This window comes from Ammospiza nelsoni, chromosome Z (assembly GCF_027579445.1).
Source record: "Ammospiza nelsoni isolate bAmmNel1 chromosome Z, bAmmNel1.pri, whole genome shotgun sequence".
NCBI classification, from domain to species: domain Eukaryota; kingdom Metazoa; phylum Chordata; class Aves; order Passeriformes; family Passerellidae; genus Ammospiza; species Ammospiza nelsoni.
Window position 1 is genome coordinate 67,072,578 of NC_080669.1, and position 26,117 is coordinate 67,098,694.

General features: G+C 37.6%; 2 protein-coding genes across 3 annotated transcripts in view; one reads left to right on the top strand and one right to left on the bottom strand.

Annotated features, from left to right (window-relative positions):
* The window catches only part of RASA1 (RAS p21 protein activator 1), a 45,421-nt gene extending 35,437 nt beyond the window's left edge, over positions 1-9,984 (top strand). For both annotated transcript variants that reach the window (XM_059491725.1, XM_059491726.1), the window contains 8 exons: positions 59-201; positions 930-1,045; positions 2,152-2,238; positions 4,572-4,639; positions 6,223-6,311; positions 7,116-7,193; positions 8,310-8,444; positions 9,102-9,984. In XM_059491725.1, the coding sequence (XP_059347708.1) occupies positions 59-201; positions 930-1,045; positions 2,152-2,238; positions 4,572-4,639; positions 6,223-6,311; positions 7,116-7,193; positions 8,310-8,444; positions 9,102-9,185 (800 nt within the window). In that variant the 3' untranslated portion in view covers positions 9,186-9,984. The remainder of the gene's footprint in view (positions 1-58; positions 202-929; positions 1,046-2,151; positions 2,239-4,571; positions 4,640-6,222; positions 6,312-7,115; positions 7,194-8,309; positions 8,445-9,101) is intronic.
* Positions 9,985-11,310: 1,326 nt separating this feature from the next.
* On the bottom strand, positions 11,311-20,286 carry CCNH (cyclin H). Its single transcript, XM_059491727.1, has 9 exons — positions 20,059-20,286; positions 19,855-19,977; positions 18,681-18,754; positions 18,240-18,450; positions 17,777-17,940; positions 16,011-16,081; positions 13,442-13,553; positions 12,857-12,917; positions 11,311-11,495 (listed from the first exon to the last, which is right to left on the bottom strand). The coding sequence occupies exons 1-9, from the start codon at positions 20,194-20,196 to the stop codon at positions 11,451-11,453; spliced, it is 999 nt and encodes a 332-aa protein (XP_059347710.1). The 5' UTR covers positions 20,197-20,286; the 3' UTR covers positions 11,311-11,450.
* Positions 20,287-26,117: the final 5,831 nt, after the last annotated feature.

Sequence of the window (26,117 nt, forward strand, 5' to 3'; positions counted from 1 at the left end):
TCCTCTCTTTTTCGTGTCTCCTTTTTTCAGTTTTTCTCTTTCCAATTTTTTTTTTCAGATGAAGCTACTACCTTGTTCCGTGCCACCACTTTAGCAAGCACACTTATGGAACAGTATATGAAAGCCACAGCAACAAGTTTCGTTCATCATGCGCTGAAAGACTCCATATTAAAGATCATGGAGAGCAAGCAGTCCTGTGAGGTGATACCTTAAACTGTTTTTAAACACTTTGGTTTGTTGACCCAATAATCCACTGGTTATTAACTATTGTGTTTACATTAAATATTAGTTGGAGAGACATTTAATACTTTTTTTAGAACTAGACATTTTTACATCAGAAATACAGAAACTGAATTAATTAAGAGATGTTTTTATACATTTTCCTGGATTTTGGCTTCAAACATTATTCATAGTAAAACTTACTAAGTTTTATAATCAAAATTTCTTTTAATCATTTAGCAGGGATTCTGCAGCTGTTACTGAATGTCCTAATCTAGGTAACTCTTGTTGCACTCAAGATATTGTAGAAATCGGGATCTGAACATCTGTTTTAATTGTAAAATTCCATATTAAATGCTTGTTACTGATCCTGAAACTCTTTTAAAAATTACCCTCCTAACTCCTGTGTTTCACTTTAACTTCAGTGTGGAAAAGATAGGAGTCATCAGAAATTTGCATTGAGAGAGACAAAAAGATGAAAAAATGGCGAATATCCAAGCTGATAAAAGCCACATATATATATTAGAACTTAAAACTGTTGCTTCACATTCCCCGACAACTTATTGAAACATTATTGATTTCTGTAAGAGACTTGTACGACTGCACAATATATCATTTGCTTTGAAACACTACTCAGTGTGTAATATTCAGAAAAAAAAAATATATGTAGTTCTAGATACAAGAATAAACATATTCTTTTTCTGTTTTAGTTAAATCCCTCGAAGTTAGAAAAAAATGAAGATGTAAACACTAATTTGGCACATCTGCTCAGTATACTTTCAGAATTGGTAGAGAAGATATTCATGGCTGCAGAGATACTGCCCCCGTAAGTTTGCACTTTTCTGTTCAGATTTATATTTGAAAACTTGTGTTTCCATGAATAACATTGTACATTAAAATTATGTTCTTACTGATTTATCCTAATGTTGCTGTATAGAAACAGAGAAAAATTGATGGGGGAAAGTAACACTTCTGGCAATTAATAGTGTTTTACAAAAGCCTCTGGCTGGCACATTTGGTTTTCTTTTAAAGGAGAAACTACAAGACTTGAGATCAGGGACAAAATAGTAATAAAATAGTTAATTTCTTATTTTTACAGAAAAGTAGAAGACGGTCGTAGTTAGCAGACAGTGATGTCTATTTGTTAGTCTTCCTCCTCTGAGACAGAGATGGAATTATTAACAGCATATTAATGATACCATTCTATGCCTCTTTTTGTCTGCTAGGGAAATGCAGAGGCTATTTCTCCCCTGCTTCTTTTAATTGATAAACTAACTTATTTTCACACCTCAGATTTGAATCCTCTAATATAAAGTGGATAATACAGAGTTTCCTTTCATAGTGTCATTAGCTTTTAAAGTATATGAAACCCTCAGTTTTGAGTCATTGCAGTAGCACGGAATTTTCTTTTGTGTTAGTGCTGGCAAGGTTAACATTGAAAATTGCAGTCGTTTTAAGTATATGATGCAGTGATCAGCATTTTCTGAAATACACCACAAATGTCCTTTTTTTTTGTTTTCATGGGAGAGAACTATTGCTGTGGTGCTTAACTTTCTTTTTTCACTGTATGTCATGTATGGAAAGAAAAGCTTTTGTTTAGTTAAGAGAGAAACAAAAAGAAAATTCAACCATCAAAGCGGTCTTTTTTCAAAAAGGGAATACTACTTAAGCAAACAGTTACAAAACATTTAATTCACATCTGAATCATCACAGAATAGTTTTTCCTTTTGAAAACAACTTTTAAAATACAATTCTTATAAATTTGTTAACTTTAACTAAGAGGTAATTTATAATTTAAAGATTTGTCTAAGTTATTAATATAAAGTTGATAATAGTTCTGCATCAAGTAGAAGGTTGGTCTAAGTCCTTTCCGACCTGCTTTTTTGATTCTGTAAGTTTAATGGAAGGAGTAATTGGCTACTATTTCTGCAGGACATTGAGGTATATTTATGGGTGCCTGCAGAAGTCTGTTCAAAACAAATGGCCAGCTAACACTACCATGAGAACCAGGGTTGTTAGGTAAGTTACTTGTCAACCTTATTCTGGAAATTTTTCTTTGAAGCCTTGTTGGAGACGTACTTCAGTATGCTTATCTATGTTTCTTTCAGTGACAAAACTGTATGAACTTACACAGATTACTGCAGTGCTTAAGATATTTATGATAATGAAGCACAATGTCCCAGTTAAAGGTTGAGCTTGCTGGATTCTTGGTCTTGTTCTTAGAGCCTTGCCAAAATAAAATGATATAGTATAGAGGTCAGTATAGCTTTACTTAATGGTTTTCAGTTTGAATTTACAGTACTACAGGCCCAATCATTGAAATATTGAAATATTCTGGAGCTCCTCTGAAAATGCTGCTGGAGGTTACAGAACCTGGCTCTTCTGAACTCACACCAGCCACCAAAACTCCAGTCTACATTATTAAACCAGCAGAATACAAAACTAACTCTAACTGTTCATTGCCAGGGCAGGTCAAACAAAAACCTTTGACAAAGCTGTGGTCTTGACACTTTTTTCTAAACGTGGCAGGGCTTTTAAGGGTATAGGAGCCTCAGCTTTTCTTTTCCTGGTGTCAAGCAGTTGTATGGTTAGTTGAGGTTAATCTCCCATGGAGGGATCTTTCAGAGTATTTGTCTTCGTCTTGTATTTATCGTTTTGACACCAGAAGCCTTATGTGTTTCATTCTGTGAAGTGGCATTGCCTTTAAATGGAGACTGCTCCTACTTGAGAGCTTCTTTTACTCTGAAGGGCTAAGCTGCTGGAGGGCTGTAAAGGTCAGTAGTGAATTCCCTTTCTCTGGTTGTTCCTCCCCAGGTCCAATCTCTGGCTGTTCCTCCCCAGCTCCAGAGAGGACCATGTGGCTTTCCTTAGTGAACACGCAGCTCACTTTGTTTTCCCAGTAGTCTCCACTGGATGCTAAAATATTTTGTCACTTGCTTTTGTGGTGTTCCATTTTCACAAGTGGATACTAGAGATTTTTCTTTGGAGTGCAGTTTCACCGCCTTCAGTGATGTTTATTACCTTCCATTGTGCTATTTTTGGTTTAAGAATGATTCAATATTCAGAGCCAGATGGACAGTTTTTGATATCTGGGTATCTCTTCTCTATTGTATCAGTCATAATGTGCTACCATTTCTGTCTGGTTTAAAACTCCATTATAGATATTTGCTCATTCCTAATTTAGGCAGGTTGACAAAGGTAAGGAATATCAGATCTTCCCTATCAGCAGGGTCTCTGCTAGATGTGTACCTTGTTGGCCTTCAATTTTGGGCACTTTTTAAAAAGAGTGACTGGTGTATGTGCCAAGACTTCAAAATTAATTACTGACTTGCGGCTTTAAATTCTCACCACAAAAATTATTTTAGCTTAACCTCTTGCCGAGAACTGTTTTCTTACCAGCCCATAACTGGTATTTCTTAAAGACAGATGTATGGCGGAACATACTAGGTATCTTGGACTTACAGAAGGTGCATCAACATCACTATATTTGTCTCTTTAAAGAAACGTGGACTAACTGTGTACTTAACAACAGGCAAAGTTCTCTTCCTCCTTTCATTACAAGTCAGGCTCTGGTATTGCTGTGGTGAAATCCAGCCTGCTGGTGGTGTCCAAGGATAAAATTACAGATATTTTAGATTGACTTAATTGGTCTGTATGTCACTTCATTATACAACAATTAGCTGGAGTTGAGGTTAATGTGAGTGGTGATTTTTACTTCTGGTATTAACAGGAAAATAGATTTTCCTCATGCTGCTGAAACCTATTCTGGGTTCCTGCTGTAAGAATTCCTAGTTCTGCAGTTAGAACAGAGCATTCTTTTTCCAGCTTTTAAAATGGCAGCAATTCTTTCGTAGTGGCAAGCAGCAGATCCCTCATTTTGCTATTGAAGTGTAGATCGTCAGGATAATGGATCAGCTGAAGCTGACCTAAAGGTGTGTTCTGACAAGAGAGATCTTTTTGCTCATCCACTCCTGTTCTCCAGCTTACAGTGGCCTGGGGCAGTAGCAGACAGTGGAGACGTTTTTGGGAGGTCAGAGACCAAGGGTGGGTCCTTTTTGAGACAAGCATGGTCAGGGATTGGCTTCATAATTACTTGGCAATTAATTTCCTCCTACATGATTAAACAGTTCATTCACCTTTACTGGGAAATCAGTGTGCCTCTCTTTGAGATTTCATTGCAGTTCCTAGAATCGTAGCATGATGATCTTGATTTATATTTTTACATAGCACAGGCTAGTTTCTTGGTGATTGTCTCAACAAGATGCCACATTGTCTTTATTACTGAAAGACTACAGAATTTTACTTGTATTTTCTAATGGTTTTGAACAAAACACAATTTTATTTCATTTCAGTGGCTTTGTTTTTCTTCGACTGATTTGTCCTGCTATCCTGAATCCAAGGATGTTTAATATCATCTCAGGTGACTATGTGCTTCAGATCAAATCTATACTTTATGCTGCAGGAGACATGAAATCACTGTAGCATCTGATGTAGCAAAATAGGAAGTTTTTTTGAATGCTGTGTTTCAAGTCAAGTTATCCACATCATTTGGCTAACTTCTTCTTAGGGTATAGGCTTTTCACCCTCGAAGGCTTGATTGCAGATACCCGCAGTATAATTTAAAGTAAAAAAAAGACATCTACTGTGATATTTAATAATAAAATTTTGAGTCAAGTCTAGCAATGTTTAATGTATTTTAGCACTGTGAAAAATGTAACTATGGGAACTTCAGACATCACTTTGAATACAGTGCAGTGCCAGAGTTAATAGCTGAATGCAGTGGTATTTCTGAAATGTACAAGATTTATAAAGTTGGTTTGTGTCTACAGAGCTCGGAATACATTGGTGCACCTAGAAAATTTTTCTTGAATAATTTGAATGTCCTGCTTAGATGGCTTCCAGCCATTAAATACAGTAGATCTTAGATATAGAATCTTTAAGATGAGAAAGGGATGGCCTTCAAAAAGGCTGAAAAATAGGAAATCTAGGAGAAAATAAAAAAATCCGGTTCAGAAGAGCTTTTTTTGTTATTCAAAGACAGTTTTTAAGACAATGTGGCTTGTTTTCTTATCATCAGTCTTTAAACTATTAAATAAGAAGGATTGTGTCAGACAAAGTTCCTTTCTCTCACAGAGCAATCATTCCTGTATACGCTTTGGAGAAAGCATTTGAGAAATATGGCCTGGAACAAGTGATATTTCTTCGGCATTCTATTATCTTTGTGTGGTTTGCAAGTTAGGTACCCTCCTAACTTGGGTTGCCATGTGACTGCAAGTGTAAAGAACTACTTAAAATTTTTGAGTAATGCCTTTTGAGCTTGTCCATTACAATCGTGCTGAGTTACCTCCAGCTAGTATTCTCGACTACTGTTAAGGGAAACTTACAGACCATATAATCCTAAAACCCTGTCAGTGGAATGTTTTCAGCCAGGCCATTTACCTTAATTGGAGAGAAAAGTAATTTCCTTGGTAACATCACTTGTTGGAAAAATTCTGACTTCAGTGTTTAATGTGAAGTGTTTACAGTCACAGTCATTACAGACTAGAGTTTCATAGAAATACAGGCTATGATCACATGTAACATTGACTTTGTTTTCCTGCTGTCAGTAACTTGTCAGTGCCCACTTATGTGGGATGTGGGTTTAAGCAGATAAGAAAAATGTAAACTTATTTTTTTTAAATTTCAAAGGTAAATATTTTAACAAGTTTCAGCAAAACTCAAGTTTTGAGCAAATGGTTTTCATTTCACCTAACTCTTAGTAACATTTATTTTGCCTTCTTGGTCTGTGCTACTGTTACAGAAAATAAGATTATCAGATTAACATGGCTTTTAGACATTACAAAAGCAATGTATTTTACTTTACCAAGTGATATCTTTCAGATGCAGTTGTTTTATATTTTAAAAATCAATAAAAATATGAATGGGAAAAGAATTTATTTGCATGTTACTGCTGTTAATTTTAAATTGAATGGCCAGTGATTATCTACTGTGCATTCCTGACAGATTCTCCTTCCCCCACTGCTGCAAGAACACTGACGCTGGTCGCCAAGTCTGTGCAGAATTTAGCAAATCTGGTTGAATTTGGAGCAAAGGTGAATATAATTTTACATACAGAGAACATCCTACAGAGAACTGTGCTTCCAGTATACCTTTCATATGTTCCTGTTCAACGCATGCAAAAAATCTGTTGCTATTTTTTCATGCAGAACCTATGACTTCCTCTACTTTGACCGTGCATTTATCACTTGTTAGATTGGTGTTTTCTGTGGTAGAGCACTTCAAAGCTGTCCTGTTTATACTATGATACTGCTAGACATAATGAAAACTGTAAGTCAAGTGTATTTATTGCACTAATAAGCCCAAGCTTTCAATGAAGTTTCTATTAAGACACTAAGAGAATGCCAGCAGTGACTGGTCTCAATTTCCAGGCTGAAACATTGCTAAAAGTACATCTGTTGATTTAAGCATAATTAACATGACTTCAGGCTGGTGTGAGAAGGCTGCTTCTCTGACACACAGAACTTGGAATGTAAGAGTTAATGACAAAACATGAAAGAAAGCACTTGTTCCTGATGATGCCTCTGAACACAGAGCATCTATTCACTGCAAGCAGGTATTTAGAGACAATCACCTTGATACAAATTTCTGTCTGTATGCATGTATAAGAAGAATTCTGAATCACAGGTTGTCTATCTTCTGAATACAAGAAAACCAAATTCTGTAGTCTTTTGACTGCCAGCACACTAGACATTAGAAATACACTAGAAAAAAGATATTATTATTTTTATTTACATATTCGTTTTGCAGTGTCATTTGCCTGACTGCACTGTGTTCGTCTCAGATGTGACAATTATCTTAGCAATGATTTGTTAATGAATACTTTTAAAAATTATTAGGAGCCATATATGGAAGGGGTAAATCCATTCATCAAGAGCAACAAACATCGCATGATCATGTTCTTGGATGAGCTTGGGGTAAGTGGTTAAAAAAATATTTGCTGAAGTTACATAGCAGAATTGTAAATTAAAATTTTTTACACCTCTTATTAACTAGCTCAGTAATGCATCAGCTGCCACATAGTTTTGAATGCTTTTATCTGTTTTTTTAATATTTATTTTAAAATTGCTGGTCTGTCATATGGAATTAAAACCATCAATTATCTACGCAAGATTTTATTAATTTAGTGCCTCTGTAAATGTGAGAAGCTGAAATTTCTGGTTTTTAAACCAGAAATTTTTATATATAACATGGTTTTAATCAGAGACTGAAAGTAATTTTTCTTTAAAAAATAGGTTGAATTTCAGTTAGAACTGGCAAAAGCTTCACTCCATGCATTCTACATATTGTAGTTTGAAAGTGAAATGCTGTCACTCTGTTCTTATGAAATGTGACTATTTTGTGCATGTGACTGCTGTAACAGGAGTTAGGTCATGTTTTATATGTAAGTATTTTAAATGTAGTAATTAATTTTAAAAAGTGAGATGAAAAAAATATGCTAAGCATCCTGAATTAATAATTTTAAGAAGTGTCCTAGAAGATATCTCAGAACACTTAAAAAAAAAGGGTGGCATGTGGGTAGGTTTCAGACGTCATCCTTTTGTGATTAAATCACAACTTCTGCATATTATGATACATCAGTTTTTTTAAATGACAGATTTTACATGAGGTCTCTGATAACTGTTGGTTTGAAAATACCTGTTGGATTATTCGGCTGTTTTAATTGCAGCATTATTGGTTTATCATCAGTTTAATGAATTACTTGACAGATAACAGCAGATTTTGCTGAATTTTGTTGCTTTTCTCTCATTTAGATTTTAAAAAGCCCTAAATGGATGGATTTTCCCTTCATTTAGAGGGTTTGAGTATCAAAATGCTGTAGGTTTCTGGTGAGCTCAAAGGTAGAGCAACACCAGATCTTGTAGTAAGAATTCTCCTAGCACTACAAATTGCAGTATCCTCACAAAACACATGCCTGTGAAGAGAAGAAAATAAACAGATAATAAATAATAGAAGGGTGGACTGGAGGTTTATCTGGAAAGACCAAAGTTGGACTTGGCACCCTAAATCTGCTGTCTTCTACTTTGTTGAAGAATGTTCCTGAGCTTCCAGACACTGCAGAGCACTCCCGAACTGACCTCTCCCGTGACCTGGCAGCTTTGCATGAGATCTGTGTGGCACACTCAGATGAGCTACGGACACTCAGCAATGAACGAGGGGTGATGCAGGTGAGTTAACAGAAATCGTAGGTCGTGGGTGCTGAGTCCTGAATTACTCCTCCATACTGACGGATTCTTTTGTGGTATTTCTGTTAGCAGTATGATGTTATATTTCACCATGGGGTTATTAGCTGTGAAGGAAATACTTAATCCATAGTTTTGTTCTTCCATGCAACAAAACCAACTAGCTTTGGGTGTTTTATTTTATTTAAGTTTCTGGAGGAAGTCTTAAATCCACAAAATTACTGTCTCCTGACAGACTCTCTCGGTCTTAAGTTTTCAGATCTGGATTTTTTTTTTCAGTTGAGAACCAAATTCACTTTCTTTAGCTTTCTATTAATACCTCATTTCTGCTTACTAGTTTGCCAGTACACTTGTATGCTTGGAAAACTGCTGGCAGATTTTAATAGTGTATTGTATTAGCTGTACACTTCCTCTGCCTTCCTGTTAACTACAAAGAAGCAAGAACATCCATGGGAGGATAGGCAAAGTCCCTAACATCATTTAAAGACTACCCTTATTGGCTAGGGAATTTTCTCTTTTTAGTAATATATTTAAACTTCAAGTCGCAGGTCTGATAGACTGATGCTGAAAATGCTGCTCAGGCAGGCCTTTTCTGTCTTCAGTAGCTAACATGTAGTTTTACTGACTCACTCTTTTTTACAGCATGTTCTTAAGAAGCTTTTGGCCATTACTGAACTGCTACAACAAAAACAAAATCAGTATTCGGTGTCTAACAACATCAGGTAGCAGCTCTTGACCTGAATTCTGCATGGATCCAGCACGCCCAACATGGCAACTCTCACCAGTGTCACTTCCTTCTTGCTCTTGCCAAAAACAGCACACCCTGTCACATTCCCAGTGATGTGTGAACTATGCAAAAAGAAAACAAAGATCCTGTTGGTGAATGATTGTACCAGCAGCTTTTTTTTAAGCTATCTGTGCAGGACATTTGCACTTTTTTTTTTTCCACTTGGAAACAATGAAATTTCACAACCTCTGAGCCTTGGTGTACAGTTAACCTTCCGCAGAGAAAATGCTGTGACTGTGTCTAGGACTTTGAAATTTTCAGCATCCTCTGATTGCCAAAGTTTTTGCCGTCTGATTGGAAAAGAATTATCAACTGACATGAGAAGAAAGATGTTGTTCTGACAACCACCTATAACTAACTGGATAACATTTCTTACTGTAATTTCTGACTGGTTACAATAATTATGACTTCTGACTGTTTCAACCACTTTTAAGTTGTATTTACAGTTTCCAGAATTTGATGTTATGGTAGGAACCACCTTTACTGTACATGTTTTATACCATACTGTTTCTCTTGCTGGAATGATGTTGAAAGAGAATATGCAGAATGGGTCTTGTCAGCTTTATTTTTTTGATGTGCCACTGATTCATCTGAATAGTTTTACCATCAAGAACTGTATATCCAGATAAATCACAATGCTTTTGTAAAATGTTTACAACAGTAAATAATTTGAATTCAGTAAATTTATTGATCATTATATCAGACATGCATGCATTCATTAAACCATTTTATAAAATAGGTATCGTTTGGTCTTTTTTGTACTGTAAGTCTAGCATAAATATTTTTATAAGTGAAAAGTAAGTTTTTAAAATAAATCAAGCTGCCTGTTTCTAACTCTATGAAAACTGGCTTCATGGCTACTGTGGAAATTTTTTAGTGTCAGCACTGGTGGTATACTTTGCAGTGTTTACAATGTGTCACTTTTTGAGCATGAGTCCTCAGACAGCATTACCCTGTCCTAATGCCTTAATCTGTACATTTTTGGGTGAGAAAATATATGTTAAAACTCCCTGCATAGGTTGAGATTTAATAAAAAGAAATTCTTTCCTGTGAGTGGGCTGAGGCACTGGCAGAGTGCCAGAGAAGCCAGGGATGCCCCAGTCCACAGAAGTGTTGAAGGTGACATTGGACAAGGCTTGGAGCAACCTTGTCCAGTGTTCCTGCCCACCACAGTGCCATAAACTGTTAAAAAAAAATTAAGAAGTAAAATGTGCTTTTGATTTAAAGGGTATTTCATCATCACTGTGTGTTATGTTCTAGGCAGTGATATAATAATAGGGAATAAAAAGATTCACTGACAAGACCAATGAGATAACCACATAAATAATTTTAACATACAAACACTGTTGCAAATCTTTACAACACCTAGCATGTTTTTCCTGTCTATCAGAACTGCCAAATCACTGTCACATAAAATCAGAGACTTTGCTTTTGCACCTTTGCTGGAATACTAAAGTGGCTCTTGCTGTGTTGCCCTGGTCTCCAGCTGGAACAGCTGCTTGAAGGTGACAGCTCCCAGATATCATATGTATGGCACTGGGCAGACACATGTGATGTTCTTCCATAGTGAAAATACATGTGTTTGCAACACCTGGTTACTAGAGAAGTCTTTTTCTTAGATTGTTCCATAACCATGTCAAGTCTATGTTAAACTGCATCTCAGACAAGTAAGTAATTTACCTTTCAGTGTGTCCTACTTAAAACTTTAACAGAGTGTATTAACAGGGATTCTTTTGTAGATTTGGTTGCTTTGGTACAGGCAATATAACATGGTAAAAATACAAACTGGAAGACAGAGCTGCCTACCTAATTTACCTGTTACACACAAAATGCAGCAAAGACAATCAAACTGGGAAACACCCAAAGCTGCATGTACGTGTTTGTATTGTAGAACTCTAACTGGGTATATGAAAAGGAAATAAATCACCTGATGCTCATAACACTACACTGCAGCCACATCAAACTGTTTCTGAATCAAAAACAAGGGCCATATTTCTTGAAGCTAATCTTACTAGTGTTGGACCTGTAATGGATAATAATGTAATGGTTTAATTGAACCACAACTTTTTCTTTTAGGAAATTAAAAGGCTTTACTAAAATTAAAAGGTAAGAACTAACAGCACAAAGATCTTATGACACATAATAAGGAACCTGTGGCAGGCAGTCACACCTGACACCAGAGGGTGGTAGGAGTCCATCTTCCTTCAAAGTAATGCTGAATCCGCAAGATCATCATCAATCCACTCTTCCTAATAGAAGGAAAAAACACAGCACCTTGAGCAACATTTGTGTGTGGTGGTGTGGTGCTTATGGGCTGGATTTAAGACCTTACTGAGAAATTCCATGAACAGAAGACTAAAAAATATTTTAACTTGGGGCAGTTCAGGCCTTTAACCTTAAAACTAGCTATCCATACCTATGCTTAGAGTCATGGACACAGAGTCATGTTAGACACTCTTTTCAACACCTGAGATAAAGAAGCATGAGCTTCATGTTGGATAACTATGTAGAGATTTCCAAAATATTGCACCTTCTGCTGATGTCCTCTGCTTTTTACGGCTTTGTAGATTACAGTCTAATATCAGCTAACTACAGGATTAATGAAGCCATTGTTAAGATATGAGCAGTCTGCACACACTGTAAGTTTTAAAAAAGTTAAGCACACTTTCTCCTTAATGTCCTGGCCAGCGGAGATCTGCTCTTTCATGTGGCTATTACTCAGCAAAATATACACAAGTAGAAACCCAGTTCAGATACATCACTAATGAAAAACCATGAGTTTCAGGACCTTTGGAACTGTAAAAAAGTTGATCACAAAGTGCTGTAGGCTATGTGAATATCCTATCAGGATACTCCTTTAGGAAACAATTACAGATATAAATTAAAAAGAAGATCCAAAATCAAAATTGCCTCAGACCATAGCAGAGTAACTAATACAAATTAAACTGGGGCAGGAAACAAGTGAAACCTCCAAAGCTCATACAGAGCTATTAGTTCTAAGTCATTCTGTCATAAAGTGAACAGTTTTCCAAGTGCCTGTTTTATGGAGTTGCCAGTTTTAGTATACTTTTCAAGACTGGCATTTGGAATGAAAACTTACTAAAAATTTTTGCAGCGATAAAATTATAAAATAAGTTCAAGGTCCCGCATCTTGTTAGCATATACCTTCAATGCCAATTTTATTATAATCTTGTCTTTAATAATGTTTTAGAGTCTAATTTTACACTATAGCATCAACCTACTATGATAATCTCTAATAGCAAGACACAAATCTTGTCTTTTGTCTTCACAATTTGGTAGGTGACCCTCTTTAGATGTTAGCAAGTTTTTCTAAATTCCATCCTTAGTGTGTCTTACACTATCAGTATCCAGCATCTTTAGTATCAAAATGAGTCCAATTAAAAAGGGTTCTACTCCACTGCCAGCATGGACTCTCTCCTAACCATTGTCCAAACAAAAGCTCTGGAAGAAAAGTTGAAAAAGGTTCAGTCTGCACAACAAATAAAATTGTAATACAGATGCATAAATTTATCTCAGTAGCTGTGTCACTTTTGTCTTGGAATTAAGGGTGAAAAAAACCAGGAAAAACTTGTACAATAAGTTTACTAACCTCAGCCATTTTACTTTTCTTTGTGACATATTCATCATCTTCATAACCTTTCCTCTTCTTCCTAACCCAGAAGAAAAGTGAAATGCTTAGGTATTTTTATAAGTTAAGACTGTCATCATTTGACACCAGGATTACAATATGGACATACCTGTTTCATAACAAATGAATACCAATGCCTCAGCATGCATTTTGCTGGAAGTTCAGGGTGTAGTCCTTTCCATCCAAATAATTCTTAAGAAAACATTAAGCCTTTACAGCATTCTTGTTTTAATCACTTGATTTTAAAGCCCTTAGTTCTCATCACATACAACATCAAGTGGTCACACCTTAGAAGCCACCCAGTATTCCAGTTTTGTTTTACAAAATAATCAGCCTGCCATGCAGATCTGCACATAAGAACCTGTTCATGTATTAGTGAAAACACTACTTTGAGTCTTTGACCTCAGCTTCCAGTAGATACAGCAAGCAGGCAAACACTGTGTGCACATTTAAGGGTTTTCATTTTCCATCACTCAGGTAAGAAAATATTAATGTTCATATGCCAATAAAAAAGGCCAAAGTTTAACACATCCAAGATATACTTACGGGTTTGTATTAAATGAGAGGTCCAAGCTGTGACACTTCTCTAACTTCTTTTTTAGAGCAGCAACCTCTTCAGGCCTCGGCAGTTCATATTTTTTAATGAGATTTTTCATGCCTAAAATGGCAACAACACAGCTGTAAGCACACAGATAATTTCTGCTCTGCCTTGTTGTGTTGGGTCTGCATGGCAAGATGTTGGTAGTGGGGGGCCTATAGGAGTGGCTTCTATGAGACGCTGGTAGAGGCTCCCCCCATGCACAACAGAGGCAATGCTAGATGGTTCCAAGATGTATCCAGCACTGGCCAAGGCCAAGCCTATTAAGTGATAGTGGATGTACATCTGTGATAACACATGTTAAGGGCAAAATCCAAAAACTGATGCAACACTAATGGGTGCTGGAAAGAGGAATGAGAATATATGAGAACATCTACACCCCACATCTACCAGGGTCAGGGAGAAACATGAGGAAGGAAGTGCTCCAGGCACAGAAACCGATTCTCCTGGTGCAGACCATGGTGAAGCAGCTGTTTCCCTGCATGGAGGTCAGCAGGAGTGTGGAGTATGCAGCTGCACCTACAGCCTGTACAGGAGGCGACTTTGGAGCAGGTAGATGTGCCTGAAGGAGGCTGTGACCCCTTGGGAATACCATGCTATGTACCATACCATGTAGGGAAGAGAAACCTACACTACAGAATGTTTGCTGGCAAGACTTGTGACCCCATGGGAGAATGGCACTGAAGCAGCCTATTTCTGAAGGGCTCTATCCCGTGTAATGTACCCACATTAGTGCAGTTAATGAAGAACTATAGCATGTGAGAAGGACTCATGTTGTAAAAATTTGTAGATAACTGTCTCTGTGGGAGGGACTCCACACTGCAGTGGGGGAAGAATGTGAGGAGGAAGGAGCAACAGAAACATGATAAACATGATACGCTGACTAGTCCCCCTGCACTGGAGGAAGAGAATTCATGAGTGAAATTGAACCCAGGAAGAAGGGAGGGGCGGGGAAAAGGTCTTTTTAAGATTTGGTTTTCACTTCTCATTACCCTACTCTGATTTGATTGGTGATTAATTAATTTCCCCCAGTTGTGTCTGTTTTGCCCATGACAGTAACTGTAAGTGACCTCTCTCCCTGCTCTTATCATGAACTTGCTATTTTTTTTCTCTCCCCTGCCCAGCTAGGGAGGTCAGTGATAGGGTCTTTGGTGGTCACTTGGCAACTTTGGTGGTCACATGGCATCAAGCTGGGGTCAACCCACCACACTTGTGAATCACACAACCCTGTCCAATCTCCAGTGTGGCTGAGTATTGCTTATGTCATAGCCAGGCTTGAGCCAAGAGGTCATCCTTCCTTTCCTCATTGTAACTACACTGAAACAAGTATCCAGCATCACCCACACTGGATTTCCTTAGGCAGAGTTCACATTATTCTGCTAACAAGCTTCAAAATATATAGGTATTTTTTGTAATCAACACTGTACCTGCTGTCCTAAAAAAATGCCAGTTCCAGTCTTTCTAATAGTGCAAATTAAATTTACAAGTTTTTTTTTCTCTACCACCAGTACTCTGTAGAAGTAATTTACAAATGTTTGAAAAATTTCCTTCCAATCATCTTATGTTTACGGAAGAGCTACCTTTGGGCTAAAGCTACCATCCACAAAAACTGAAGAGTAAGTGATCCCAGCATTCCCTTCCATCTCAGCAATGGAAGTTTAAAGACCTGATTTGTTAGAAGACCAGAAAGTAAAGGACATCTTAAATTTTATAAATTAAAGGTAAATTGAATTTGTAGACCCTGGTTACTTGTATGGTGCATTCACTGCTCATGTCAGCCAGCCTAGTTTCACTGCCACCACTCCCACTTGAAGTGCATGCATTAGCTTAATGCATTCAGTAACTGATTACCTACTGGGAATTTCATATAACAGCCTTTTCATTTAAATACAAAAAGGTAATAATCAGTGTACTACACTTCCTTTTACCATGGTAGCATTCTTAATATTTGTAAAATATACGCACACACACAAAGATATTTCTCACACTAGTGAAACTGAGCATCTTCTGAAACATCTTATAGCTGCAAACCAGATGTGCAGTATAAATACTGGCACATCACATTAGTCCTTTATCTGGTAGTAGTAGTTATTACATGCAGGCTTTGCCTGAAACTGCAATGTTTAAGATACAGTGACTTAAAAAGCAATTTCATTCTGTCCTACAGATACTATTATCTAGTTCTCAAAATAAATTTCTCACTTTCGAATCAGTTGCTAGCACTTAACTGACTCTAGCACTTATGTTTGAAAGCATCCGGCAGGTCCTCTGCCTGTTAATTTTTTTATTTTGTTCATATTAATTTGTTTAATTTATTTGTTCATTTTGTCATTTTTCCTCTTCTATCCACATCCTGGGTAGCTCATTCTACTGTCTGCAGCTTACTTATGCATGCCTTAAGGTGAAGAGAACCATTTGAAGCAGACCCTTCTATCTAAAGCTTTTGTAATTTGGAAAAAGATGGTTTTTTCCTCATTTTGAGATATTCTTTAACATAATTTTCCAATGTTTACTTACATTTCATTTCATCTAGTAATCTGGATAAGGTTGATCTGTCCTCTTTCAGCATAAGACTTTCTGATAAATAGCTGCAAAGAGACATTGAAGAATAAATTTTTAAAGTGTCATAATAATTTATGGCAATCATTTGTAAGTTAGTAAAAAGTGTATTATTTTTAATTAACATCTCCCAGAGCTTTATAAGTAGATAAGTAAGAACGCTTTGTTTACTGAAGTGCTATAAAGTGATAAAAAAGCTAATCTGTCACTAAGAAGGTAACAAAAATATTCCACCAGTCATGAAGAAATAATACTGCCAAATTAAGTATTTCTAAGCCTCAGAGAGCTAAGTCAAATTAAGTTTATGACTTTATGACAACATCATGCTATTGTACAAAATGCCCACAGGACAAGCAATTACTACAGTGGTTTTCAGACTGAGCAACAGCAGAGCATGCAAGACAGGCCTGCTTCTTTTGGCAGCTGAAAGCTGTTACTAAATGCTGTCTTGCATGAGCCTATGGGTCCCTTCCTCTTTCCAATGAGATCAAACTTCTGTTTAGTAAGAATACTAATGCAGACTGCCTGGATAAAATGGACATGAGCAATCGTCCTCACCAACACCCACAACAACCAAGGAGTTCTATCCCTTCCCCCATAAGAGCAACAGGTATTCCAATTCCCACGTATTCTGTACCACCTCTAGAGCTGCACCTGACCACAGACCATCAGCTTCTCTCACGTCTCGCAGCAAAAACTCACATCAAACAGTAAATGACAAGCTTATAACAACTGTATGGTGAAAACAGATAACAAAGACTTGAATTCTTCCTGAATGTGCCAACAAAGTTCAGACACCTTGAATCACACATTATCTACAAATTATTTTCGTCCTTTTTGCAAGCACAGTTTTCTGAATTTTGGCATGAGCAGTACAGAACACAGATCTAAGAATGAGATCAACTTTCAAGTTAAAGTAAGCACCTGAATGTTTTTACACAATTCTCAGAAGACAGTGAATCCTGGAAGGAATACTCCCAACACTCCTTATTTTAGAACTAGAGAGATTTGAGATACATTTAGAACAGATGGAAGATTTTATTTTAAAAGAACATTTTGGATTTAGAACAGGTGTTACACTCCAGATGCAAAATGCTCACAGGTAGTGGCATGATATTAAAACATGCCAGGTACATCTCATTACAGCAACTACTTCAGCTCATCTGAAAACTATAAGAAAACTAAACCAAACTACACATTTCAGCAAAAGGATCAAAGTGTTTGACGGTACCTCTGCAGACACCAGTGTCAAGGACACAAAAGGGAAAGAAAAGATTGATTTAAAGCAACACATTACCCCTGGTGCATATCCGAGGAAACTGAACAGTTGCAGCAGCCAAACACAGCATGATACAGCATGCCCATTAGCTGCCAGTTCAGTGTAATTTCAGTTGACTCTCAGTTTCTACCATATTTCCACTTTCTTCCCTGTGTAACCCTCAAACTGAGTCTGAAAATCCTATGCTATTCTAATTAAGGCAAAGTCATCAGTTTTTTTTTAACTTCTGCCAAAGGAATATAAAAACCAGACAGCAACTGACTGCTTTCATCACCTATCTGTGAAAATGAACAGTACCACTGCCATTCTAAAACATAAAGAACAGACAAGTGCTAGCAATCAGTAAATACACAATTCTAGTAGTTAAGAATGTCTAGAGCAGAACAATTTTACACAAGAAGCAAACAGATTGTTTAAATCACGCATATAAGAAAAAAAATACTACCTTTCCATATTAATTCCTGCTCTTGAGCCACTAGATAATATCGCAGTGAGAGCAATCTGTGAGGGAGTAAAGAGCAGGTATGCATCTGTCAGAGCCACTCGGTTAAGGAAGTCATCAGCTGTTTTCCTTAAAACTTCAGGATTTTCCAGCACTGGATAGCGAGTCTAAAAAGTAATGATTTAGAAAAAAAGGCAGCTGTTTGTCATTCCTGTTCATAAGCTCAGAACACACAATTCAACAGTATTTTATGAAGTGGAAAAGTAGCGGACAATATCTTTATCCCAAAAAGATCCTAAATAACTTAAAGACCACAAGTAAAACAACTATCTTTCAGGTATCTATCACTATAGAAATTAGATCTTTTAAATCACAGGCACAAAAGGAAATAAAGTTTTTCAAGACAATGCATGACAGACTTGTATTACTTTACTACACAGAGCATAAGCATATCAGAGAATATTACCTTAATATCAATTAGAAATCCCTCAAATGGCCTGTATGGATTGTGGATGATGAGATGGAAGTTCAGTTGCTGAATAAGTAGCAGCTCATATTCCAGTATTTGTTCAAGAGCTTTTTCCTGTCCAAGAGGACTTTCTCGAAGGTTACCAACAAACTGTGCACTGGATACATTAAATTCATCTACTTTGCAGGCCAAAAATGTGCATGTTAGCCTTGAGGAAGGAAAAAACCAAAAAAGCAAACAATTGACATATGCAGCATCCATTCATCCATTTGTTCTGAATACAGCAAAAATACAGTGAAACTGACCATATTTTGTCTTTACTCCTATTTAAGATCTCAGATTTTCTTTCTTGTTTTTTTTTCAGGACTTTAAAAATATAAAGATCATACCTTTAATATTTCATTTGATAGAGTAACTCAAGAAGTGTTGATAACTCACATTATTATCCGAGGATGATGCTCCATCACTGAATTATTGAGGTAAAAACGTTTGAAATACATGCAAGCTGTTCCCTAAATTGAAAAAAATGGGGAGGGAAAAAAAAATGGATTAAAAAAAAATAATATAAATACATAAAAATAAAAAAAGCACCCACAAACCACGAAAGTTTGGATATATACTACAGGCATACAGGATACACTGAGCCACTAAGACACATACAGCCATTAAATGTCATTAAGTATTTCAAACTCTTTACTTTTGCCTGCAAGAACCTTACATTACAACTGTAATACAAACTAATTTTCGTTTTTTAGACATGCTTAAAAAGCCAACAGTATCTTTATGAAAAGAAGTGGGTGTTTTAATGAAATTTAAAAATCAAAGGCTGAAAAAAATTATCCAGCAAGCTACAAGCAATTCAAACCATTTGACTTTTACATCAGTAAATTTTGCAGCACGTTTATCAGCATGAAAGCTGATGCTTTCCAAAACGAGACTCTGCAGGAGCTACTTCTCAAACATCAGTCTGGCTTCACAGAACATACCATGGCAGTGACTGCCATCTTTCAAAGGCACCCTCAAGCATGGTGCTCTTCAGCACACCTGCGTGGAAATGGGAGGATTAACAGGGGACAATGTAAATCATACACCTTAATGTCTTAGTGAGAGAGAGAGAGACAATTTCACTCCATTCTTCAGCTCTGCATCCCCACTTCTCCCTTCTGAAAGACGCTCTTTTGCATTCAAGACATATAAGTTCAAGGTAATTCTGCTTTTCCTTTGTAGGATAATATTTTGCCAGTATACAATCCAGCTTATTTTGTGGTCAGAGAAGCACAAATGCTGGAGAAACATCTGAAGGCGAACCCAAATTTCGGATCGTCTCCTTTAGCGACTAGGAGATTGTTTCAGTCACCCAAACAAGTTTAAGAGCCACAAGCAAAAGATCACGTTGAAAAACATCAGATTCTGAAATGGCTACACGTGTCAGAAAACGAAATAAAAAAAACCCAACAAAACAACCCAAAAAGCGGCCACATACTGTAGTGCTAGAAAAGAGAAAAGAGATAAAGAGATTTAAAGATATCCGCGCCCTCAAGAATAAGCCAAGCAGGCAGCAGGCGATGGAATAAGGAGGGCCGAGGCGGCGGCTCCTCCTCGCCTCGCTTACCACAACGGACCGCGGCATCGCGGGCTTGAATGCGGCGCAGAAATCCAGCAGCCTCTTCTCGTAGTACTTGCATAGCGCCAGCTCCTCGTGCGGCTCCAGCAGCAGCGGGTCGCCCGGCGGCACCTTGGGAGAAGCAAAGCCGCACCTGAGTTCGCCGCAGTCTCACCCTGCCGCCCCGCCCGCAACTCCTGTGTCCCCGCGCACCTTCCCGCTGGCCGCTGCCCTGGCCCGGGCCCGGCGGTTCCCCTCAGCGCGGCGCCGCGCCAGTTCACCCTCGCCATGGAAGGTCCAGTGCCGACGCTGCGTGCTGCTGTGGAACATTGCGCAGCAACATGGCCGCATTCGCGCGCGGCACGCCGGGAGCCGCCCTAGCGCGTGAGGCGCGGCGGAGCGGGCCCAGGACACTCCCTCCTGGGAGAGGGGAAGTTCCGTTTCCTTTTCCAAACTTTTCCGTTTTAAGGAAGAGCTGTGGCAAAGCAGTATGTCGTAAACTTTTGCAGAATAGCAGCCCTCTTGTGTTTCTCTTTCGGTTTTATTCATATATACTTGCAAATTTGCATTGCACTTGTGCAGCCTTACGTTGAGTGCTGGGGACAGTTTTGGGCACCGCAATGTAAGACATTAAGCTATTGTAGAGCATGCAAAGGAAGGCAATCAGGATGCTGAGGGCCTGGAGCAGAAGCCATATGAGGAGTAGCTGAGGTCACTTGAAATGTTCAGCCTGGAAGAGACTGAGGGGAGACCTCATCATTGCAGCCTACAACTTCCTTGTAGGGAAGAGGAGGGGTAGATATTGATCTCTTCTCTGTGATGACCAGTGACAGGGCTTGAGTAAATACCATGAAGTTAAGTCATTGGAGGTTTAGGTTGGATATCAGGAAAAAGTTTTTGACCCACAGGGTAATCGAGCACTGAAACAAACTCCCCAGGGAAGTGGTCACATCACCCAGTCTGACGGATTCAAGAAGTGTTTGGACAATGCTCTCAGGCACATGGTGTGATTTTTGGAGTGTGCAGGCCCAGGAACTGAACTTTATGATTGTGGTGGATCTCTGCCAAGTCAGAATATTCTGTGGTTCTGCTCCCTTAAGTTCCTTCAGTAGTCTCCTGCTTTCCCCAGATAACCACTAGATATAAAATCCAATTATGCTTTTAAGGAAGCAGCATTTCATAACCTCCATGCTTCAGCCAGAAATTTTAGATATTACTGTGTAGTATCTAATATTTGTGTTTGAAGTATATGTGGAAAGGATGTAGAACATACTTTTGTGGACAGTCACAGGCCTTGTAGTTAAAAGTGTTACCCATCAAGTTGTGTTCTTTTAAAAGGAGTTTATGCAGCAGTGGGGGAAAATTCTTTTAACCTTAGCACAATAGCGTTTGATCCCTATTTAGGATTAATGCTTTGTTTCGTATCATGCAGTGCTTACTACAAACACTAGGGATAAATGTGGCTTTGTTTTATCTCTACATCTGTGATTAATAAGCCTTGTGCCAGCTAGTGTGGGAAATGACATAACTTTACTAATAATTTTTAAAATTAATTATTTTAATTATCTCTTCTAATTAATTGTTTTAATTATTTTGAGGCAATGTAACTTTACACTTTATCATATGCCATTAGAACCAGCATTTAGCAAGGTTGTGATAAGCCTGTATTGTGGGAACATGGTTTGGGAAAATTACTGAAACTTTAAGTTTCGCAGAAACAAGTGTAATCAACACTGATCTAATTCAATTATCTCAGATCTAGAAGGATGTTAACAAAGCCTTGCAGACACATCTGTTTTTGAAAGTGGACACAAGTAATGCAAAATTCATGAACCACAAGGACATTTTGCAGAAACTTAAGATAAGGAAGAAAATAACCAAGTCAGTTCAGCAGTTGTACTGGATGTGCTGTTTGGGAAAAAGATAATAAAAGACTGAAGAACTGGGCTAATTAGCATGAGAAGTGAGAAAACAAACAGGAGATAGAACACTAATTAATGAAGAGAAATATGGAACTTACAGCAAATGAACATTAATTTCTTTATTTGCTACAGTGTATATAAAGTGAGAAGTTTTGAAAGTGGATGTGTGTATTAGGTGAAGCTATCACCATGTACCCAACATATTGAAGAAATACCAGCTTTCTAACATAACAAGACATAACAAACTGATTAGAGAGTTTCTTTCCTGGTTTTTAGTGACAAAGTGGTTCCTTGCAAGCAGACATGACAAAGGTCCTTTCCCTAAACTACACAAGAAATAATTATCTATATAGTCTGAATCCATCAATACTTTGCCTTAAATTACAGTAATCAGCACATCCAACATATATAGAGTTTCAAATCTGGCCAAATCTGAGTTCCAAGAGCCATATGTAGAAAAATACCAAAAGGGCGTTGTTGTGCATCTGATTGTGACAGTTCCATCCCAAATTAGGGACTCCTAAATAGTGCACATTATTATAACAATTGGTTTACTGAGTATTATTGTAAATATGTTATTTGACAACATCACTCTAAGAGTAAAATGTAAGAATAGGAATGAAAATTTCTAAAAAGAGCTGTGCAGAGAATAAAGCAGATTTTTTTTTCTTTCATTTTTTTATGATTCCATTTATTTTATACCTTTCACTTTTCAGAATCTGTACTTCAAAGGTGTTTGGGTTTAAGGATACCAAACAACTACGGACTTCACTGATTGTAGTTCTTCCTTAACTTTAAATGGTATGATGAATTATTAGTGATTCTAAAATTCAATCTGAAAGTGGATAAAGGTAGATTTAAAATATCTGGAAATGTAATCACAAAATACTCAGAAAAACCTTCGTGTGCTTGCTCTGTGAGCAAGCTATGAACAGAACCAAGAATTTACTGTTTCTAGTTCTCTATTGTTTCTTTTCACAGTAATGCTTTTCACAACGTCTTTACCCACAAGGCAATTTTGATATATTATCTTGTAGCCAAAGAGGTTAATTAAAGGAAGAAATACTGCAATGTGATTTTTGTGCAAGTAATAAGGTTTACAAAGAATGACATAGAATGCACTAATAAAGTGCAGAGTGAGTATAAAATGTTTTACTACGTTCAGAAATATAATTACAAGAACTGAAAGTTTTTTGGAAAGTGGAGCTATATGAGTTATAAATCAGTTGCTCAACTCAGTCAAATTTAAATGTTTGATGTCTGTCTTTTGTGCTGGTTTTAAACATGTTATATGCAGAGATATTTGTTCAGAATTATGCAAGTAGCAAGGTAACCAAGCAAAACAACTTATAAGCTAATAAAAGCTCTCCAGTAGCCTAGGTATTTCAGCATGTTCAGCAATTTCTCAGAAAAATTGCCCGAAGGTGTAAATAAGTACCTACCACTGAAATGTGGAACACATTTTCCTGTTTGTATCAACAAATACCACAGAGGTGTTCCTCCTGATGTTTTTTATGACAGCCATGGCTGCTGTAAGTGTTCTTTATTTTTCTGTTTGGGGCATATAGGGAATCAGAATCTCTTGGAGGCTATAGAGAGGACCAAAAAAGAACCAATAGGCAGAACACACATTATCTAAGAAGGGGAAGATACCTGAAACACAGAGGCTTAGTCTGTATAGTTTACTGTTGAAAATAAACATTCATAAAACCATTCAACTTTGATGCTGGTAGTGTCTTCTTAGAATAATATGTGAGGAAGGGGATTGTGAACACAAGAGTACAGCCCTTCAGCTAAGTTATAATTAATACAAATAAATTAACATAATAGATTTCCTGCTTTTTATTACCTTTTACTATCATTATTATTAAGCCTAACTGCAGATGTTCAGTAGCCTAAAACATTCAAAGAAAGGGTTAACCTTGCTGATGCTACTGGGGAGAATAAAAAGCTTTAGAGGTGAAAACACATTGATTTATTCTCATATGATTTTAGTATTTGCTATATTTCATGCTGCTGAGAATTTATGAGTAGAACTAAATTTAAAACATAGTTTTAATTGCTATGTTTTAGTTCTCACTTTTTGAATATACTTATATCACAGGGACTTCTTGATTTTGTGGTGTTTGGCTATCAATTGTCCTAGCACAGAAGCTAATTAAAATCAGATTACCTTTCTTGCTTTGCTAAGTATTTTACTTTTATTTGATCTCACTGATATCAGTGAGATTATTTCATTGAAGACACATTATTCTATATTCTTAAAGTGTCCTTGTCATTCAAAGCATTACAAAGTATGCATATATAGCTATAACTCTTTATATTGAATATGCAGTTCAGGGACATAAGCTTTAAAATCCTCAGCAGAAACACAGACTTTAAATAAGCAAAAAAGGATGAGAAACAACAGTTTGGAAGTCATGACCTCTGGATTTTTAATAATTTGCATTTGATAATTTACAACTTCAGAAATACATTAAGCGTACAGTCTCAAATCACAAATCATACTAGCAAAACTGAAATATGATGAAGTAGAGATGTTTGTTTGTTCTTAAATTTGGAGCATTCAATTCATTCAGCAGGGAGGGCTGAATTCCTATGGAGCAATCAGAATTGAATATTTCTTTTGAGACCATGCAAGACATCTGTTGGAGTCAACACAAGATTTGCCTAAAGCCTAAGAGCCAAAGCCGGTTTTTGTGGAGAAGAGTGGTTATTTTTGCCATTTTTCACTGATGTGTCTTCAGTCATCCATAGAGAAAGTTCTGTTGCTTCTGTCCCTTGTTTCTTATTTTTCTTCTCTGTTTCTCCCATACTGTCTTTATCCTGGTATTCTTGACATTTGTTTTTAATTTCTTCACAACTGCATTTTTCCCACACACTTCACTCCCAGTGTGTCATCTTGTAAGAATATAATGTAATTATTGATACTGGTGCTAAAAAGTCATCACTGGATTTCTGGATGGGTTAAGAAACTGAGAACTCCCTGGAGTAAAGAACGTGGACTTCTGAGTCACTCATGTGATTGTGTTCATATTCACGAAGTGCAGTTTGCAAAGTGGCATGTTTGCAAAGATTTCTTTGGAACCCAGTGTCCCTGAAACGTACTTTCAAAGTGAGAGCCATCCCTTTAGCAGCACGCCACACTCTTTCCCTCCCTCCCCCATTGCCACTACTTAAACCAGGCCACAAACCAAAAAACCCAATACATAAGCATACTTCCAATACAAAATAAGCAGATTAATTAGAACTATCTCCTCCTTGAGCACCTGGATGCAGGGTCTCTCAGCTTAAGCACACCATGAGAGCAGATCTCTGAGGGATATGGGTGGCCCAGACAACTGTCACCTGGCAGAAATTAGATGCTAAAAAAAACCCCAAAAAACAAAAAACAAAACAAAACCAAAAAAAACCCACCCCAAAAAACCCCAAAGCCCCCCAAAAAACAACAACAAAAAGTTTTTTTAACTAAGTCAGACATTCCTCCTGTTTCCTTGAATGGAACACCTCACGACCAGCCTGACCCACAGCAGAGAGGCAGATCTCAGGAGCTTCTTTTGCAGCAGGGCAGCTCCAGAGCAAGGGAGCCTGAGGGGATTCAGCAGCTCTAGGGGAGCCCCCGAGGAAGAATCAAGTCTGCTACAAAAATGTTGGTGATAGCAGAGACAGAGAGGACCAGCTCTGGAGCCTACCAAACCACAAGGAGTGGTCCATCCCCGGCCAGGAGAGGAGGAGTTTGCAGCACCTGCAGACAGCAAGTGCAGTGGCTGAAGAGGCAGTTGCCGTCCAGCTGCCAGCTCCTGGCAGTTGTTGTCATCATATTGTGAAGCTCCCATACCTTCTCAGTGATTTCTTATGGGCATTTCCTCACAGCACTGACTCCTCCTTCTTTACAGCACAACCAACAAACTCTCTCTTCACAGCACAGCCAACAAATTCCAACTCTCTCCTCAACCAGCTAACTCACTCTTTTGTAGCACTCATCTTATTGGGCACAGCTGTGGCCTATTAAGGGCAGGCCTGTTCCTAATCTTTGGTGATTAGTACAGCTGCAACCCCTCAGGTGTGAGACTACCTTCTGCACTATTTCCTTACATTCTGTCCCTCCACAGGCAGTGACTCTGTGTTGTCTTCCCTACTAAATGAGCTTCTGTGCTACAGAAACTCAAGTCATACTGCAACACACTGAATGTTTTGCACTTGTGTGCTTTGTTCTAGAATACAGTTTCCTCAGAAACAGGTGTCATCTTTAAGAAATGGTAGCAATGCTGAAACCTCTCACACGTATTGGCGCAACATGACACTGAGTGTTCCCCACAGGGATTAATTCAAACAAAAATGTAATAGTGA